This window comes from Lissotriton vulgaris, chromosome 2_1 (genome assembly GCF_964263255.1).
Source record: "Lissotriton vulgaris chromosome 2_1, aLisVul1.2, whole genome shotgun sequence".
NCBI lineage: Eukaryota > Metazoa > Chordata > Amphibia > Caudata > Salamandridae > Lissotriton > Lissotriton vulgaris.
The window spans coordinates 610,615,318-610,634,097 of record NC_141687.1 but is presented as its reverse complement, the minus strand read 5'-3'; the positions used below and the strand labels follow the sequence as shown (position 1 = coordinate 610,634,097).

The 18,780-nt window shown below is 45.3% G+C and overlaps 1 protein-coding gene across 2 annotated transcripts in view; it reads left to right on the top strand.

Moving 5' to 3' along the window:
* SPOCD1 (SPOC domain containing 1) overlaps positions 1-18,780 on the top strand; it is a 1,145,204-nt gene that overhangs the window by 872,104 nt on the left and 254,320 nt on the right. For both annotated transcript variants that reach the window (XM_086958641.1, XM_086958642.1), the window contains exons 11-12: positions 5,667-5,805; positions 7,296-7,431. In XM_086958641.1, coding sequence (XP_086814767.1) covers positions 5,667-5,805; positions 7,296-7,431 — 275 coding nt within the window. The remainder of the gene's footprint in view (positions 1-5,666; positions 5,806-7,295; positions 7,432-18,780) is intronic.

Below are 18,780 nucleotides of genomic sequence, written 5' to 3'. Positions count from 1 at the left end.
GTGAACAGGCTCAAGCCATTTGTCAACAGGGAAGACATGGGCTTACTCATGGCTACAGATGAGGGACAGGAGGAAGAGAGTGACCCTCTCCCAGACCTGCTCACTCAGAACCCTGATGATGGGTCAGTAGATGGTGTAGTCTTTTCTGACAGCCTCTCTGAACATCAGCAAAAGGATTGCAAACAAGTTCTTCAGTCCTTTAGACAAATGTTCTCACTGACACCCAGTCAGACAAACTGGTGCACCCATGAGGTGGACACTGGTGACAGTCTGCCTATAAAGAGTAACATCTACAGGCAACCTGACCACGCCAGGGACTGCATAAAACAAGAAGTACAAAAGATGTTGGAATTGGGAGTCATTGAACCCTCAGAGAGCCCTTGGGCTAGTCCTGTAGTTCTAGTGCCTATACCTCACAATGGTAAGAGAGAGATGAGGTTTTGTGTAGACTACAGGGGTCTCAATGCTGTCACTAAGACAGATGCCCATCCAATACAAAGAGCAGATGAACTCATAGATAAATTGGCTTCTGCCAAATTCTTGAGTACATTTTACCTGACAGCTGGTTATTGGCAAATCAGGTTAGCTGAGGATGCCAAGGCCAAAACAGCATTTTCTACCCCAGGAGGTCATTACCAATTTGTGGTGATGCTCTTTGGTTTGAAAAATGCACCTGCCACTTTTTAAAGGTTGGTGAACCAAGTTCTTACTGGACTGGATGACTTCTGTGCAGCATATCTAGATGATATTGCTGTCTTTAGCTCCACCTGGGGGGATCACCTGATCCACCTGAGAAAAGTTTTGGAGGCCCTGCAAAAGGCAGGTCTCACTATCAAGGCTACTAAGTGCCAGACAGGGCAGAGTCAGGTTGTGTACCTGGGCCACCTTGTAGGTGGAGGCCAGGTTCAACCATTGGAGAGCAAGATACAGGCCATAAAGGACTGGGCTCCTCCAACCATCCAGACACAGGTCAGAGCTTTCTTGGGCCTGTCTGGTTACTACAGGAAATTTGTCAGAAATTATGGGACAATTCTGACCCCTCTTAATGACCTGACAAGTAAGAAAATGCCAAAGAAAGTTCAGTGGACAGTTAGCTGTCAAAAGGCATTTGATGACCTAAAGCAGGCCATGTGCACTGCACCTAATCTCAAGAGTCCAGACTACTCCAAACCTTTCATTGTCCAAACAGATGCTTCTGAGTTGGGTGTGGGAGCTGTTCTATCTCAACTGAATATTGATGGTCATGACCAGCCCATTGCTTTTATAAGTAGAAGGCTGACCCCTAGAGAGAAACGTTGGTCAGCTATTGAGAGGGAGGGCTTTGCTGTGGTTTGGGCCCTGAAGAGGTTGAAGCCATACTTGTTTGGAACTCACTTCAAGATTCAGACCGACCATAAGCCCCTCCCTCTCATGGCTAAATCAAATGAAGGGTGAAAACCCCAAACTTCTTAGGTGGTCCATTTCCCTACAGGGGATGAACTTTACAGTGGAGCACAGACCAGGGACTGACCATGGCAATGCAGATGGTCTCTCCAGGTATTTCCACTTAGAACAAGAAGACTCACCTGGTCAAGGTTAGTTTAATGTCCCTATGTTTGGGGGGGGGGGGGGTTATGTAGGAGAGTGGGGTCTGCAATCCTATGGTCATCCCCGATTTTTGCTTTTTGCTTCACTGGTTTACGACTTTCCCTGGCTGTGGGCCTGCTAATCAGACCCACAGCCTAGCTGTCTTTCTCTAAATTGACAACCATGTACCTTAGGTGCATATCTAATTGGATACTGAGTCACCTATTCAGCCCCTGTACAGTGTACCTTAGGTACCCAGGGCATAGGTGCACCCAGGGCCTAACAGGGCCTGCAGCATGTATTATGCCACCCCTGGCTGGCCATCCAAATCTGACACAACTGGCTGATCAATCAGCTGGGGCAAGGTGGTGTAATCACCCTTTGCTGTAGATATAGTATACCTATATCTAACCCTAAAATGGACACATATCCTCCTATCAGTCACTCCTATGGCAGGCCTTATCAATCCTGAAGGCAGAGTGCTTGGAATTATGTGAGATGGTGCTCTAGCATGAGCTGAGCCTGTCTGCAGCTTTCGGAACCAAGTCCTTTAGCTGTTTCCATGATAACGCTATAGCATATACTCTTAAGTGCATTATAATCCTCGCGGTTATTGCTAACTTTTGGTATAGCATTATCAAACATGTCGAGAAAGGTGTCATACAAATTGGAATACTACCCCCTCGCCAATTCTGGCGACGGGGGTAGCATTCCACCCTTCTAGAGGGACACAACATATATGTAACTGTGAACCCCGGTTAAAGCTAACTCGAGCCTCAGCATCACAAAATGGATGCTGCCACCACAGACACAAGTCTGACCTCCTGCTGCTGGGAGTCCTTCCAGCAAGGGAGGCTTGGACAAAGGGTTTCCTGCCTTGGGAGGTGCTAGCACCACCCCAGACAGGATTTTGTGCATTGGGTAGGACAGGACTGAAAGGAATGAGACATGCCTGGGGCACACAAGGTGTCCTTGTGCATACTCCGGTCTAAACCAGTTCCTGGGGCTCTCCAGCCCCAGCTCTGGCGCAAGACCGGACAAAGGATAGGGGGTGTAACCACCCCCCTTCCTGGTCCCACCCAGAGGAGGGACCTAGTCGTAGTACAGCCCCTTTAGCCGGATAAAGGTAGGAGCTGGGCCCATCAAAATTAGATTATCCTGAACAACTTTACAAGAAGAAACTCTGGACTTCGACGTTCTGCTCCACAGAAGACTGAAGAATCTCCCTTGTGGGCAAGGAGTGTCCACCCTGCAATTGCAGGCACCATTAAGCGTCCAGCGGCTTCACTTTGTCGTCTTCCCTCGAGGATCCAGACTTCAGAGCCCGACGAGACCCGGATTCCCAGACCTCTCCGACCTCTACCTACATCTGCAGCACAGCTGAGATCCGTGGGTGCGACGAGACACGTGGGACCGGCCATCTTGAAAGAAACTGCACTTCGCTTCCAGCTCGACTTCTGAGGTAACCTCGACGAAGTGCTTTGGGGATTGAGAAGCCCCAGCCCCGAGCAGCTCCTGCACCGAAGATCAGCCCTCCAGCCTCCACGAGATTTGCGTGGGGCCCTTCTGCTTGCCTGCTGCTCGACGCGTTGTCTGGTCACTTGCAGGCTGGCTTGTGGCCTCCTAGATGACGAACCTTGATCTTCACTGCTGGTCTGGTTGCTCCAGACAGGCCCTTGCTCCCTTCCAAAAGAGGAGCACCCCGGACCCTCCTGGTCCGCACCAGACGCCGTTTCCACTCACCGCATGGGTTGCCTTTGCCAAGGCCTGTTGACTCCAAATCCGGATCCGACACCGCCGGCAGCGAGAGCCTGTGTGGGACAGCTCGTGCCTCCATCCTGGTCATCGAAGACACCTCCTAGTCCACGTGGCTGCAGAGACAAGCGTCCACTCTTCACCTGATCGCGACGACAACATCTGGTTCCACTCCTGGTTCCACTCCAGTCACTGGCTAGTGACTTTGAACATTGTCCCCTCTGCTTTCAGGTCTTCAACATCTCTGATCCACCCTTGGATCACACCGGACATCTTCCTCCTGGTCGCCTGCAGCATCTTTTCTTCCAGGCTCCATAGACTTCAACGCCGGAACCCGACACGACTTCGCACCAATGCACCCGCAGCCTGTGGGTGAGGTAACAAGAGCATTTCGGTGCTCAAGGGTAGCTTGACTCTCCTAGTGTCCAGTTCCATTTTTTTTTAGTCCTAACTAGTCAGGATTGTCCGTACTCGCCTTTTACTTGAACTGTACTGTCCATAGACGTTGTAACGCATCTCGCGTGTGAGTTCACACTCTGCACACGCGTTCCGTGGACCTCCTATTACTTACCTAAAGTTAGTGTAGCGTGGTCCCAGCGATCCTACAGCCTCTGGACAGCTCCATTCTTTCTATCGACTTTCACATTCCACTTACTTAGTATATGGTTTGTCGTTCCCCTAGGGCACCATTGTAATTTGTGCAACGTGAACGTATATTTTCTAAGAGATTGTCATGTGCTTAGCCCTCTGATCTCATAAAGAGTTCAGAGGTGTATGTTAGTTTATAAATATATTATTTATTTTCATAACAACCTATGTGGTGTCCTTTCACTTGGTATTCAAGAGGTTATATGTGGTAAAACAGCTGGCTTCACATGCCAAAAGAGTTTAGCCTAAGACTGCTTTGTCCATGCTACCATTAGGATATCTGGTCTATAAGGTTGACTTTACAACCAATCACCATGAGGGTTGTTTGGACTGATACAAGGTGATCACTAGAACTAGTGAGCATCATATATCAGGCCAACTTCTCACATATTGTTCCTGGCTCTTAGGGCCCCCCTACAACATCAGAGGCCGATGCAGGGAAGCATCGAGCTAGAAAGCCAAACAGGATGAACGCAGGTATTGACCCCTTGCGGAGGACCGAGGAAGACATCCAACCCGGTCGTCATCTTGCCCATGTCCATTTAAAGATATTCTAAAAGACTGAATCCCCCATTTCTTTTTTTCCAGGATAATCTAGGATTTTGTAACTGGGCGTGTTTTTAAACTTTTGCACCAATGTCAAACATTGCCCATCATGGGGATGTAATACAGAATCCTCTGTCTTATTGAAGGCCCCTTCCAAGCCCATTCATAGGGCTTTTAATATATCTCTTGGAAGCTTCCTTCTTACTAATTATGACCTCAGCCAGGTGTTTTAATGCAATCCAAGCGTTTTCCACCAAAGAGCACCACCTACATTTCTTCAAGGACTGTATGTCCCTTGGGACAAATTCAAGATTTTTTCGAAGTACATGCTATTTTTGACCCAAATCAGCACATTTTTTGATTACTGTTTTCCCCACAGTCATGTGCTACAACTGTAAGATCTTTACACGCTTGATAATTAAATATCAGCCTAAGGACTTTTGCCACTGTTTTGGCACGTTAGGCTGAGCAAACCAGGCATGACTTTTGTTGTTCAATTGCTTTACGCATTACTATAGCTCATTATAACTGCTGGTGGAGTGAAAGTTCACTCTACCTGTGGCACAGCAGCAGTTATCATTTCTCTGCTGGAATACCCTTGGTAGAAACCTGCAGACTGGTTCCTTGAAAAGCAGTGTATTCAGTCAAGCATTCCTGCCTCAAAGTATAATCCAGAACAGAGTCTAGGGACAGGCGGTGTTTTGAAACCTGTTTGCTTAAGGTAAGACTTATTTCCAGCAATCACTGTCATTGCTCTTGTGCTGATTACTCTTAATTTTAGTATGTAAATATATGTAGGCTACCCGAACTGGAGTACTGTATTTACAGGTAAGAAACATTTCATTTCCCTCACACAGAGCACTTAGCACTTTTCCTTAGAAAAATGCTACCAGCCTTGCACTAGTGAAATGTGTCCACAAGAAACTCCAAAGGTAGAGGTTTGATCTCAAAACTTGTAATTCCAATATGGTCAAAATTTCAGTTTCTTCCCGATCTGTATTATTGGAAAGCATATCATGCAAGCTAAAGTATGAATCCTTGATGCTAAGTCACTCGAGAAGGACAGTGAACCGGTAGATTAGCTCAATGAGTGCAGTTGGACATTCTGTAGCTTTGTCCTAAAAAGGTATATACTCTTTTTTTGTTAATAGAGACTGAACACCTTGATGCTTCTACATCAAAGCCCACCTCCAGAAAGAGTGCACAGGATGTGACAAGAAGGCGCCCAGCTGAAAATACAGAGTTAGGTTTGATCGCAAATTCAGAGAAATATGTACCTGGCAGTGACAGGTATGAAAAAATTATATATTTTTTTTAAAACCCTCATCTCAGCTAATACAGATAGAGAGCAAGGATTAGAGAATATTCAAGAAATTAGATATACAAATGTAAATAAGACTGCATGCAAAACAAGCCACGCGGAAGCAAGTATGATAGTTAAAACCAATAATTACTTGGTAAGACTGGGGAAAGGGTAAATGGGCCAATAAATGGAGTAGAGAGTAGCTCCTTCCTCTCAGGATTACCAATTATACTACATTATTAATTCACTGGAAATGAAAAAGAAAAAAAGATTTGCTTTAATTATGGTGAGCTAAATGTTTGATGAGGAAACAATATTATTATATAGCTCTTTAGACTGTAGTTTTTGCAGTTTCTAAGCACTTTAGCAGCTGTTACTATTTCCTAATTTAATGGTACTCCGTCATCATTGGTATGATGAAAGTTTTGAGTGATCTTTTTGGGATTCTAACATGTGAACTTCAGGTTAATTTGGATGTCTGCAGCAAGCATTTAATTTGCCAAGCTATATTGTCAGCTCTGTAAAGTGAAATCCTGTAGATCTCTGTGAACAGGCTCGTCCCTGCCAGTAGGATAATAAATGAAGGATGTGTTGATGAAGCAGAAAATTACAGGTGTGAACAGGGGTCTTCCTGTGCAGAGGATATCAGTGACAAATGAGAGAAAAAAAGCAAGGTGTATGATAGGAATGTGCTGCATTATTTGGAGCGCTATGTAGAGAAGACCAGCTTCCTCCTTGAAGGGGTGGTTTGGAGAAACAGGTACTTGAAAGTCATTCTTATTGTTGGCCATACTACAGATACACCCCCCTACATAACCTGAGGAGCTGGTGGGAGGATCTCCCAACACTAGAACTCTGATCATCAACAAAAATTACATGTACATCAGTATTCTATCCCTGAGAGCAACATGCAATGCTGCACGGTTTTCCTTACCTCCTAAAAGTGAGAGTTGTTAAGAATGCAAACACTAACACTATTTTGAAGTGCAGGTTGTAAAAAGGAGAGACTGTAGTTCTGCCAATGCACAAGGAATATATTTCCAGCCAGTTAGTTAGGTAGAGACTTCTAAAAGGTCCTAGACCATTTAATTTGGGATGTATGCAGCAATTAATCTACTGGTGCACTCCAAAACTAAATGTCCTTTTATCTTTAGACAATAGCTCTTCATTGCTTTTTGCTAAACAGTTGAATCATACACCTGTCCGAACTGCACTTGTTGTAACAGAGAAGGCATTCTTCTCTTAACAATAATACAGTATGGATAGGTGATATAAGCAAGGCTTTTTAAAGGCTCCAGTGGCATCTGCCCTAGGGGAAATATTTCTGAAGGCATCCCCAGACCTTGCTTTGAAATAAAGGTTAGCTGGAACATGTGTGGGTCTTTTCAGTATGCCAATACTGTAAAATATGTGTTCATTATTGATGTCTGTCGCATACAGTGTGAAGTTCTTTCTATAACAGTTCCTTCTTTTGTAGGATGATGGTGAGGAACCTGCTCCAGAAACCTATACGGGATAATGTGGTATGGAGCGGTTTCCTTAAAATGTTTTCATTGAAGAAATTTCAAGCTAAAGCATCTCATGTTTCTGGCTACGGCAGCAATCTCTGTCAGGTACTAGACTTACATGAGGGTGTTTAGGGGGAAGATGGGGGCTTTTAGAGCAACATATCAGGGTTCTTAAAGTTTTTAAGTTCATGGGGCAGGTTTGGGAACTTGGATGGTCACATTGTGAATGTAGAAATTCGGAATGGGTTGGTTGTGTCTGTTGAAGACAATCTGTGCATCTTGCAATTTTTTTTATTATGTGAATTTCTGTTACTCAAGAGGATCTACCTCTACCAGATAGTGCAAGCAGTGGCTGATGATAATTGTCTAAACTTAGATTTCTCCCCTTTAAAATATACCAGAGGGCCAGACTGGGTCGGTAAAATTCTTTCAACAATTCTCCTGCATGCAGGTAAGTAATGCTTGACGGCTCATGGTGACTCTATACTGCTCCAGAAGTGACAGAGCAGAGCCACATATAATCAACATCCCTGCCTGTTGACGTCAGTTTGTTTCTTTATCAATGTAAATCCAGACCTCAGCTCCCAACTTTATCTGTCTTCTGACGACTCTGAAACCCATTTTGTGATGTGCCAGGGAACAATGTCCCTATTAAAAAAGACATGATTCAAGCTGTGGTGAGACCGCAGGGAGCAGATGTCAGTTACAGATCCACATTAGGTATTTCTGTGGTGCTTAGGCTGAGACCAAGACTCTTAATTGGAACAAGTGTACCAACATTTATCCTATTCGTGACCAGGAAAATAATCTCTGCAAATAATCTCTGAATCAGAGAACATAGGAAGAGGTCATGGTCGAAGCATTGGCCCCATTTACATTTTAGTTCACAAGCCTGATCACATTTTTGAAGTGCTGCTCCTGCAAATGGCCACTTTCCACTTGAAGTCTTCCAGTTAGTAAAAGTTAATATCTCGGCGCAAACATAGGCATAAGTAGCAAGCGACCCCACTTGCTATTGTAAGTTTAGTGAGAAGGTGCAAGTGTGCTATGTTAAAGATTGCTCTCCCCAGATGTCTCCTGGGTCCATACTGATCCCCCAATTTGTCTCAATGCGCCCCTAAGTTTCTGTGTCATGGTCGACCAGGCAGCAAATAGCTGCCTTCATAGAGGCCAAGCTATAGATTTTTGGTGTGAATGTGGCTGCTTCTGGTGCGACTTTGAGGCTCTAGGAGCTGCAGAGGATCTCGAGTCGAACTTCTGGTGACATGAAATCCCCTCCAGCAGAGCCCTTTGCCTCCTTGAACCTATTACTGGGCTCATAATGACTCTGGTATGGACTTGTACTCCTTCGCAAATCCCCATACCTATGTGTTCCATATCAATGCTAACTCTGCTGGCGCCTGTCAGTAATCTGATGTCATCGTTAGTATCAAACCCCTAACTGGCACTCGTCACAAAATCTCGAAACTGAAACCAGTAGTCATGCAACCAGATTCAAATTCTAGACCACTGCCTTGATGTGACTGTCTTGAAGAACAGGGTTATAGAACCCAGCGGCGCCAGGGAAAACGCCTGATGTCTTCGAGTTCCCCTGCCTTGGCAAACAGAGACACGGGACACTTCTAGGTGACGTCAAAGACCAAATTTATTGGCTGGTCTACGAAGCACAACACGGGTGGTTCGCTAGAGACTGCACAAATTCATAGAGCGAAACATCATCTATTATGCCAAAAATCACATTCCTGACTAGCATCAATTATTTACAAACGGACCAATCACATGGTGACATTTCAAACGTATCGCATAACGACAATCCCACTTTCGGTTGTCCAGCCCACCAGAAATGACTAGGCAAAATCCAACATTCTTGCTCGGACAGGCCGGACGGACCCATAATAAAAGGACCTCAACCCAAACCATAATTAAGCCATAAAAAGGAACGAACAGAAACAGATGAGAAGCAAGATAGAAGGGTGTGTGCATGTACCATAAACTCAGTAATGTCCTGCTCTTTGATCTCTATCTGACCAGCTGCCTAACAAGGAACTAGCTCAACAAGGTCAGCTTCGGGCAAGGGAGTCAGTTCGTTCAGGTCACACAAAGTCAGCTAAAGGTGTACGTGTCCCAAAGACTCGTTCGGCCGCAGTCATCGGCCTATGTGAGGGCAACCACAAAATGGCTGCCATACACAAAATGGAACCCGTAGGTTCGAACGAAATCCCTGAATACGTAGTGTTCCCATAGATCGATTATAACGAAAACACTCGTACATACCGCACTCGTCATTTGCGGTCCACTGATCCCAAAATCGTCTAGATACGACGAACTTTATTGAACGGGTTCAGAATCACGGAACCTCAGACCATCCTTTTGCCCTTACATAGGCAACGAACCCAAACCCATGTCAGTCTGAATCCAGGTCTATATTCATCAGATCATCAAGATATTGCTGTAGCATCATCCTAATACTTAGCAACTCTCTCTGGACAGGTCTCCTCGCACACGAAGTAGCACAAAGGCCACAAATAGCAGGAGCACACTGTACACAGAGACAGAACAAGAAAAGGATAGCTAAGATCATCCCAATGACCATCAGAATCTTCCATCCCCACGTGGATAACAATCCTCAAAACCATCCCATCAACGACCAATCTCCTTCGTCCACATGTATGGACTCAGAGATCTTATGTAGCTTGGAAATGGCTTGGAAAACTGTCGGAGCGTTGTCTGGAATAAAAACGCAGCAGCTCGATTGAATCAATTTACATACCCCTCCTCTATCTGCAAGTATGACATCTAACGCAACTCTGTTCTGAAGAGTCATAAGGCGATCCGACTGGAGCTCAGCAGTCAAGTTACTAAGGGCACCGGCAGTTTTGACTATGGTGGACTCAACCACTCTCGTCAACTGTCGAATGTTCCTGCTGTTAGCCATAGGTCCCCAAAATGGCAGAAAACCCTTCAGAAAATCTCCCAATTCTTGTCCTGCGGTATCTTCCTTACTGAAGACACCTCTAGCAACTCTCCTTGTGGTAATCTGCCGCAGCTGTATGTGTGGGAGGCAACAGGAACCAGACAAAACATGCGCCGGAGAAATCAGGGGGCAACCATGTATACGCTCTATCGTAACAGATGAAATAGGTACCCTTAGCTGCTAGAAACGCTGGGGAAGACTGGGACTCAAAAACATACGTCTCAGTACACATACCCTTCCCTAACTGAGCTCTCGGATTCCTGCCATTACCTTGCAGACTATAATGACCCTGATGGGGCACTATCTAAATCGGAGGGGATCTTTTCGCTCGCTGGTTAACACTCAGACTAACTCCATATCCAGTCACGTTCCATCCAATGTATGCTTGTGTCTCATCTCTCAGGATAGTCTCATAGGAACTAATTCCTCTAATCATGTCGACTATACCCTTGACTAGAGCACTTGTCTTCGGACTATCTTTCACAGAACGTAGGGGATAGACTTCACAAGCATAGATGAACATCGTTCTGTATGCCCATACGGAACCATTGTAGCTAAAAGGCAAAACCAGGTAAGGAATACCTTTATCAGTAGTATGGGGCATAAGGCCACACACCCAACAATTTGTCGTGTTCACTACTTACTGGTGTTGGTGAAGAAGCTGAACAAAGGAATTATTAGCGAATTCCATTCTCCTAACAGATTCATGTTCGGGCAGAGGGTAAAAAGAATGTGAAGAAACAGTAGGAGGAGGCATAGGTTGTGTAGTGGGCATGAACATCACTTGAAAAGAGAATGTCACATATCCAATTAAAAACATAATTAAACTAAACAGCATAAACAAACACAATATTAAAAAACGTTTTCTGCTCATTACTTTACAGATTTTGCTCTTAAAGCTCATTCTTTCAACAGGTCTCTCCATCTCGAAAAACTCCATCCTCTTATCGTGCTGTTCGCGGCAGTAGGGTGTTCCGCGCTAGGGAATGCGTCTGTCAGTCCAGGGAACGCCCTTAGACCAACCAGAACCGTCGACCTAACGTCTTCGGCTTGCACTCAAAGACTTGACACCGCGACCCTACAGCTGAACCCGGATGGTGGTTCGAAAAACAAAAATCAAAACAGTTCCTCGGAGGAGAGCTTAACCTTAAAAAATCTGCAAAGAAAGAATGTATTTCTTTATTTGTCCAGCTACTCTCGGTCGCAAATTATAACGCTCTTTGCCAGGCAATGTCTGTTCTCGAAACAAAAGCTCAGGTTCAGAAGTGTTCAAACGATTCGACGGAGGCACAGCTTCTTGCAGAAGATCGTCGCTTTCTCGCTCAGTGTTCGTTCCAATCAAACGGGCATCGCTAAAAGGCCGAAAACGAGGCACGGTTTCAGTCTCAGAGTCAGGATGTCCTTTCTGGACCCACCGGTCGTACGGCAGGGGCCCTCTTACAATGTACGCCGTGGATCCAGTTCTTTTTACCGTGCACTCGCACTGCTGAACGTGTAGATAAAAGAACCAAGTAGGGACCAATCCAGCGGGGCTGCTCGTTCTTAGTCCGCTGGAAATTCTTGATCAGGACCCACGATCCAGGTTCGATAGCATGTCCTGGATCTTCAGATGCTTGTGGCAAGGTATCATGAACGTGTTGATGTAAAACACGCAATTTATCCGTCAATTCATAAAGGTAATCAAGCAACACAGGGTGCTCTATCTCACTGAATTTTGTCGGCCGCTGCACTCCCCATATATTTGCCGGGCGATCAAACACGACCTCATAAGGACTAAGTCCCATTCGTGAATGCACAGTCATTCTCGTGGACAAGAGTGCTAACGGTAAGGCATCAGGCCATTGAAGACCAGAGCTTGCTTGAATCTTGGCTAGTTTTAGCTTAAGGGTGCCGTTATAGCATTCTACCAGACCAGCTGATTGGGGATGATTTGCAGCGGGGAATTTCTGGCGGATTCCTAACCCATCACAGACTCTCTTCATCACTTGACCCACAAATTCACTCCCATTGTCACTCCAGACCATTCTCGGCAAACCATACCTAGGGAAAAATTCCTTAATAAGGGCTTTAGCTGTGGACAAGGCAGTGTTATCTTTCAAAGGGTATGCTTCCACCCATCTCGAAAAAGAGCAAACAACCACTAACACATACTTCAGGTTGTTGCACCTCGCCATGTGGATGAAATCTAGCTGCAAAGCCTCGAATGAATACGTTGGAGGAGCAAAATGACCAGCTGGAGTTGGAGTTCCCTTACCAGGATTGTACATCAAACACACCATACAGTTCTTAACCAAGTTTTCTGCACACTTAGGAATTCCAGCATTCTGCCATACTGAAGCTAACAACTTACAAATCCCTTTCACACTAATATGAGCCATTCCATGAGCCATCATAACCACTGGAAGTACATACGCATCGGGTAACAATCATCGCTGATGCTCTGACAACTCAATCCAACAACCATTCGAATCCAATTTACCCTTACTTTCTCTCCATTCATTCAGCTCTTTCTCTGTAGCTTCAGCTTGGATGGATTTCACACTCTCAGTCGTATCTACACACATACTTCTATCCGGAACCCATCTCGCCGGACCCGCAACATACATTCGACTCATCACATCTCTCGCAGTTTCTTTCGCAACTTCATCTGCAAACGCATTACCACGACCAACATCATCAGTAATTTTCTTATGCGCACTGCATTTCACGATCGCAACTTGCAATGGCAAAGTAAGAGATTCAAGAAGTTCATTCACCAACTGACCATGCTGAATGTTAGTTCCATGCGAAGTCAGGAACCCACGTTCTTTCCACAAACGTCCAAAACTATGAGCCACACCAAACGCATACTGGCTATCGGTATACACAGTCACTCGTTTTCCTTTCGACAACACACACGCTCTTGTCAATGCAATCAACTCTGATGCGTGTGCTGAATTATGTGGGATACGTGCAGCTTCAACAATCGTGTGCAAAGTCGTAACAGTATATGCCACAGTCGTATCACCATTCGGAAGCTTAAAGCACGAACCATCAACCCATAAGGTACCATCACACTCTGGAAGAGGAGTATCCCTAAGATCTATCCTCCCTTTCGTTTCTTCCTCTGTCCTAAGGAAGCAATCATGCTGTTCAATAACATCTGTCTCTACAGAAATCGACAACAACGTAGCTGGATTCAACGTGTTGCATTTCTTTATGTGCACATGATTCGCTAAGAGTGTCAATTTGTAACCTGACAACCGAGCACTAGTTAAGTGCTGTGTCTTGGTTCGATTCAACAAGGTATCCACTGCATGTGGAACCATCACAACCAATGTATTATCCATCACCAAACCAGCAGACTGTCGAAACGAGAACAGCCGCTGCTGCTGTAGCTCTCAAACAGCTCGGCAACGCTCTAGCTACCGGATCCAAAGTCGACGAAAAATACGCACATGGACGTTGCTTATCGCCGATCTGCTGTGTCAAAACTGACAATGCACATCCCTCTCTCTTGTGGACATACAATGTAAAAGGCTTACTGTAGTCGGGAGTACCCAACACAGGAGCCGAACACAACGCATTGCGTAATTCTGAAAAGCTCTTCTGACATTCGTCAGTCCAAGGAATAGGATTTGGAGTATCCTTAACAGTAAGAGCTATCAAAGGCTTCGCAAGCAAAGAAAAATTGGGGATCCACTGTCTACAGTACGATATAATACCCAGGAAAGCACGCACTTCTCTCTGTGTCGTAGGCACACTCATTTTCGCAATCGCTTGAATTCTTTCTGGGGTCAATTTTCTTCCCTCCTTCGATAGGAGGTGACCTAAGTAGGTAACTTCTTGTCGACAATATTGCAACTTCGAAAGAGAAACCTTATGATGGAAATCAGACGAATGACGCAACAACGACAAAGTAGCCTCTTTACAAATCTCTTCACGGTCAGCCGCAACTAACAGATCGTCAACACACTGAATAAGGGCAGCACCATCAGGCAAAACAATCGAATCAAGCTGTGTTTTCAAAGCCTGACTATAGATCGATGGACTCTCACAATAGCCTTGAGGAGCGCGCTTAAACCGGAAACTTCGGCCTCCAAAAGAGAAGCCAAAAATATCTCTACTGTCCACGGCAATCGGCATGCTGAAGAAAGCATTCTTCAAGTCAATCACCGAAAACCACGTGGCTGAAGCCGGAATCAAAGTCAGTAAAGCAGTGATATCAGGTAGAACTGGAAATTGCGGAACTACGATCTTATTCACCTCGCGAAGATCGATCACAAACCTATATACAGGAGGCTGTGAAGAATCAGTTCTTTTCAGAACAGGCAAAACAGGACTATTGCACACGTTACCTCTTGTTTCTTCAATCACACCTTTCTCAATCAGATCATAGATGATCGCTAAAAGTGCTCTTTCACCGTCACTGGAAATTCGACATTGTGGAATACGTGGCAATCTAGCATTCGCTTTCAACGTCACAACATATAGCGGAATCTCCAAAAGACCCACATCGTTCGGACCAGTAGCCCAAAGAGAATCAGGGAGAGAAGACAATTCAACTGGAAGTTTATCGTTAGATAAATATATCGGAGAGATCACTCTCTTACCTAATGTAAGCTCTACTCCCCAAGGAGAACAATGTAGCGTCGCATACAATCTTTTCAACAAGTCTAATCCCAACAAGTTCTCACCACAACCTGTCGTCAGAATAAGGGGTGCTTCGAATTCACAAGGTCCAACAGAAATAGACAACGGACTGGAAATCGGATTCGTAACCGGGGCGCCAGAAAAACCTACTGAAACATTCGTTAAGCAAGACAAAGGTGCGCCAGGGAGTTTAGAGTGCATAATAGAACTCTTCGCAGCACCAGTATCCAACAGAAAAGGCTCTGACACACCTGATGCAATCACTTTAACATAAGGTCCATTCTGATCTACTGGAACTGAAACAACTCCCTCTCTTTGTCTACGGCTGTCCTAGCAATCATTACCATCCATATTCTTACCTTCGACATAGTAATCGTCCGCATAGTACTGAGCAGTCCTACCAGACGCACCATTCTGCTGATCAAAGCTATTCATATAATTCTGTGGAGGCAAGGAACGCGCATTCTGAGGAAACACACCATGTCCTCTACCTCTAGGAGCTTGTTGAACACCTCGACCTCTCACACCAGAAGCACTATTCGTGCGCTGCAACAGAACCGGACAACTATTCTTGAAATTACCCTCTTCTTTACAATACGCACACTGATTAGGGCCTACAGGAAAACGCTGTTGAGAAGACTCGAACCTTTGCGAGTTTCTCTGATATTGCTGAGGTTTCTGATAATCGCGCTGATTATTACGAGGCGGATACACTTGCTGTAAAAGAACCGTAGGCTTTAACTCTTTAGTCTTCTTGTCGGCTCTATCTTTCTCGTCCTTATCTCTATTCTCGTAGTACTGTGCAGTAGCCAAAATCTGCGCTGACGATGAAACAGCCCAAGCACTCTCAGAATCCTTCAACTTATTGCACAACTCGGGAAGCAAATTATGCACAAACTTGTCAACGAACAACCGTTGACCAACCTCCGTACACATGTCCTGACCACTATGGTCGACAAACGTTTCTTCGAACCTGGTGAAAAAGTCGGACACGCTTTCGTCTTTCTTCTGCTTACATGCAGACAATTTGTCCCAATTAACACTCACGGCAGGCATTAAAGTCTTCATGTAATTAACAATCCTACCAGGGAGTTCTGCAACTAAAGCCTCTGGTTTAGCACCACCAACTTGTCTAGCAGCTGCAGCACCAATATTAGCCCATGAATCGCCTAACTCTTGCGCATGATCCGTATGACGAATCATTCCCCATATAGGCTGTGGAACAACATTCCCAAACAACATGTCTATGTTGGCTAAATTCATAATACATGAAACCGCAGTCTGCGATAATTCCTTATAGTACCCTGCAGGATTTTTACGTGGATCAGGCAAAGACTGCTTAAGGGCCAAAACTTCAACTCACTTCCATGGAACATGTACCCAAACACGCTGAAAGTGAGGCGGAATAGCTGGATTAGCAGCTGCATCACCCGGTCTCCAAACTGGGGGAACCTCTCTCATCGGATATTGTCGCACCTTTCTCCGAACTGAAGAATCAGGCTCAAACAACGACCTAGAAGGAGACTCACTCCTAAACGACAACAATGTCGCAACTGCTTTCTCAACATCAATACCCACTATAGTTCCCTACGCAAACTCAGACTGTAGACGGAACAACTCAGGCAGAGCTCGTCCCATTTCACCATCTTCCCATTCTTCACGAAGGAAAGCACACATTGTCCCAAAAACATATCTCTGCGTCGGTGCTTCCCATTGACGGAAAACATCCATAACGCACTCAAAACTATTCTGCAAAGGGTAAGTAACCCATTTACGCGCTAAATGATCCAATACTGAACGTTCATCTGGACCAGGCAATTGACTACGCAATTGTTTACGCTCTGAAACAGGGGTCTTACCTAATGACCCAAAAAGAGGAGAAAAGAAACCACTAACAGTATCAGTCATTCTTTGTCTAACAGAAGGAGAAGTTGACAAAAGAACAGGAGGAAAAACAGGATGAGCAGAAGTATGCATAGGAGCAGTATCAGAAGGAGTAGATAATACAGGCGTAGGAGTTGGAGACGAAGGAGGTAGCAAAGTCGTCGGCCCTTGAGAAGGCTGCACCAAAGGAATAGGAGCCAACTGAAGAGGAGCTGGCTGTTGTAGAACCACAGGAGGCAAAGCAACCGGAGGTTGCGGAGGTGCTGTAGCACTCTGCACATAAGGGGGTGGCGAACTCAACAAATGTGCCATCAAAGGATCTTTCTCAAGGTCTTTCTTTTCATCTTGCTGTTGAGGTGGCAAAGCTGGATAGCACTTATCTATCGCCAATTTACGTTGCCTAAGCAACTGCTCACTGTCTTGTTCTTCTTCGTTATCCCTAAACTATATAGCAGCTTGCACCATTGACATACCTTGTTCCCTTTTATTTCTCTTCGCTAACTTAATTTCTTTCTGTTTGGCTTCCTTTCGCCAAAGGCGGAACGAGTCAAACATCGCCGGCCGGGCTTTCTTCTTGAACAGTTTGACTTCTAGATTATCTAAAATCTCAGTTTCAAAGCTACCATATCGGGGCCACTTTAGGACACCATCTTTCCTGGTATACCTAATCCATACTTCATTATACGTGATAGGGCCCACACCATGTTTTAAATAGAGCTCATAAGTCGGAGTTCCAATCGGAGGCACCGGACACGAGTCCTCCAATCGGGAATCCCTATTATAACCACAACAAAATATCTTTCCAAGTTTGCTAAGACCAGGCATCTTCGCTCACTAGTCTAGCTTCAAACTTCAAGGGAATATCAAAGACGATAGTCTCGCGAATACACAAGTCCCTCGGCTTTGGGGCTTGCAAGTCCAAAATCAAAGATCCCAAGGGGATACCCAAAACAAAACTAAGGAGTGGGAGACGCTTCACTTATACTTAACTGAAATGTCGATGCCGTCGCCAGAAGACCCGTCTATTGTTTAGCACTACAAATCGTCTAATGGCTCTAAGACAGGGCGATAGTCAGGGCAGCAGTCCTTCGTAGCCGTCGGAAAGCGGGGAACCTCGCAGTAAAGACTTTCGGACCACGACGACATACAGGGGTCGATGAAGTGGCAGGCCTTCCTCCAGAATTTTCACACGAAGCTCCTCACGATCTTCAGGCTTGGACCGGTACCGCTGAAGTCGCCCCACTTAGGGCTCCAACTGAAGAACCGGGTTTTAGAACCCAGCGGCGCCAGGGAAAACGCCCGATGTCTTTGAGTTCCCCTGCCTTGGCAAACAGAGACACGGGACACTTCTAGGTGACGTCAAAGACCAAATTTATTGGCTGCAACCCGGAACAGAGGTCTACGAAGCACAACACGGGTGGTTCGCTATAGACTGCACAAATTCATAGAGCGAAACATCATCTTTTATGTCAAAAATCACATTCCTGACTAGCATCAATTATTTACAAACGGACCAATCACATGGTGACATTTCAAACGTATCGCATAACGACAAACCCACTTTCGGTTGTCCAGCCCACCAGAAATGACTAGGCAAAATCCAACATTCTTGCTCGGACAGGCCGGACGGACCCAAAATAAAAGGACCTCAACCCAAACCATAATTAAGCCATAAAAAGAAAGGAACAGAAACAGATGATAAGCAAGATAGAAGGATGTGTGCATGTACCATAAACTCAGCAATGTCCTGCTCTTTGATCTCTATCTGACCAGCTGCCTAACAAGGAACTGGCTCAACAAGGTCAGCTTCGGGCAAGGGAGTCAGTTCGTACAGGTCACACAAAAGTCAGCTAAAGGTGTACGTGTCCCAAAGACTCGTTCGGCCGCAGTCATCGGCCTATGTGAGGGCAACCACAAAATGGAACCCGTAGGTTCGAACGAAATCCCTGAATACGTAGTTTTCC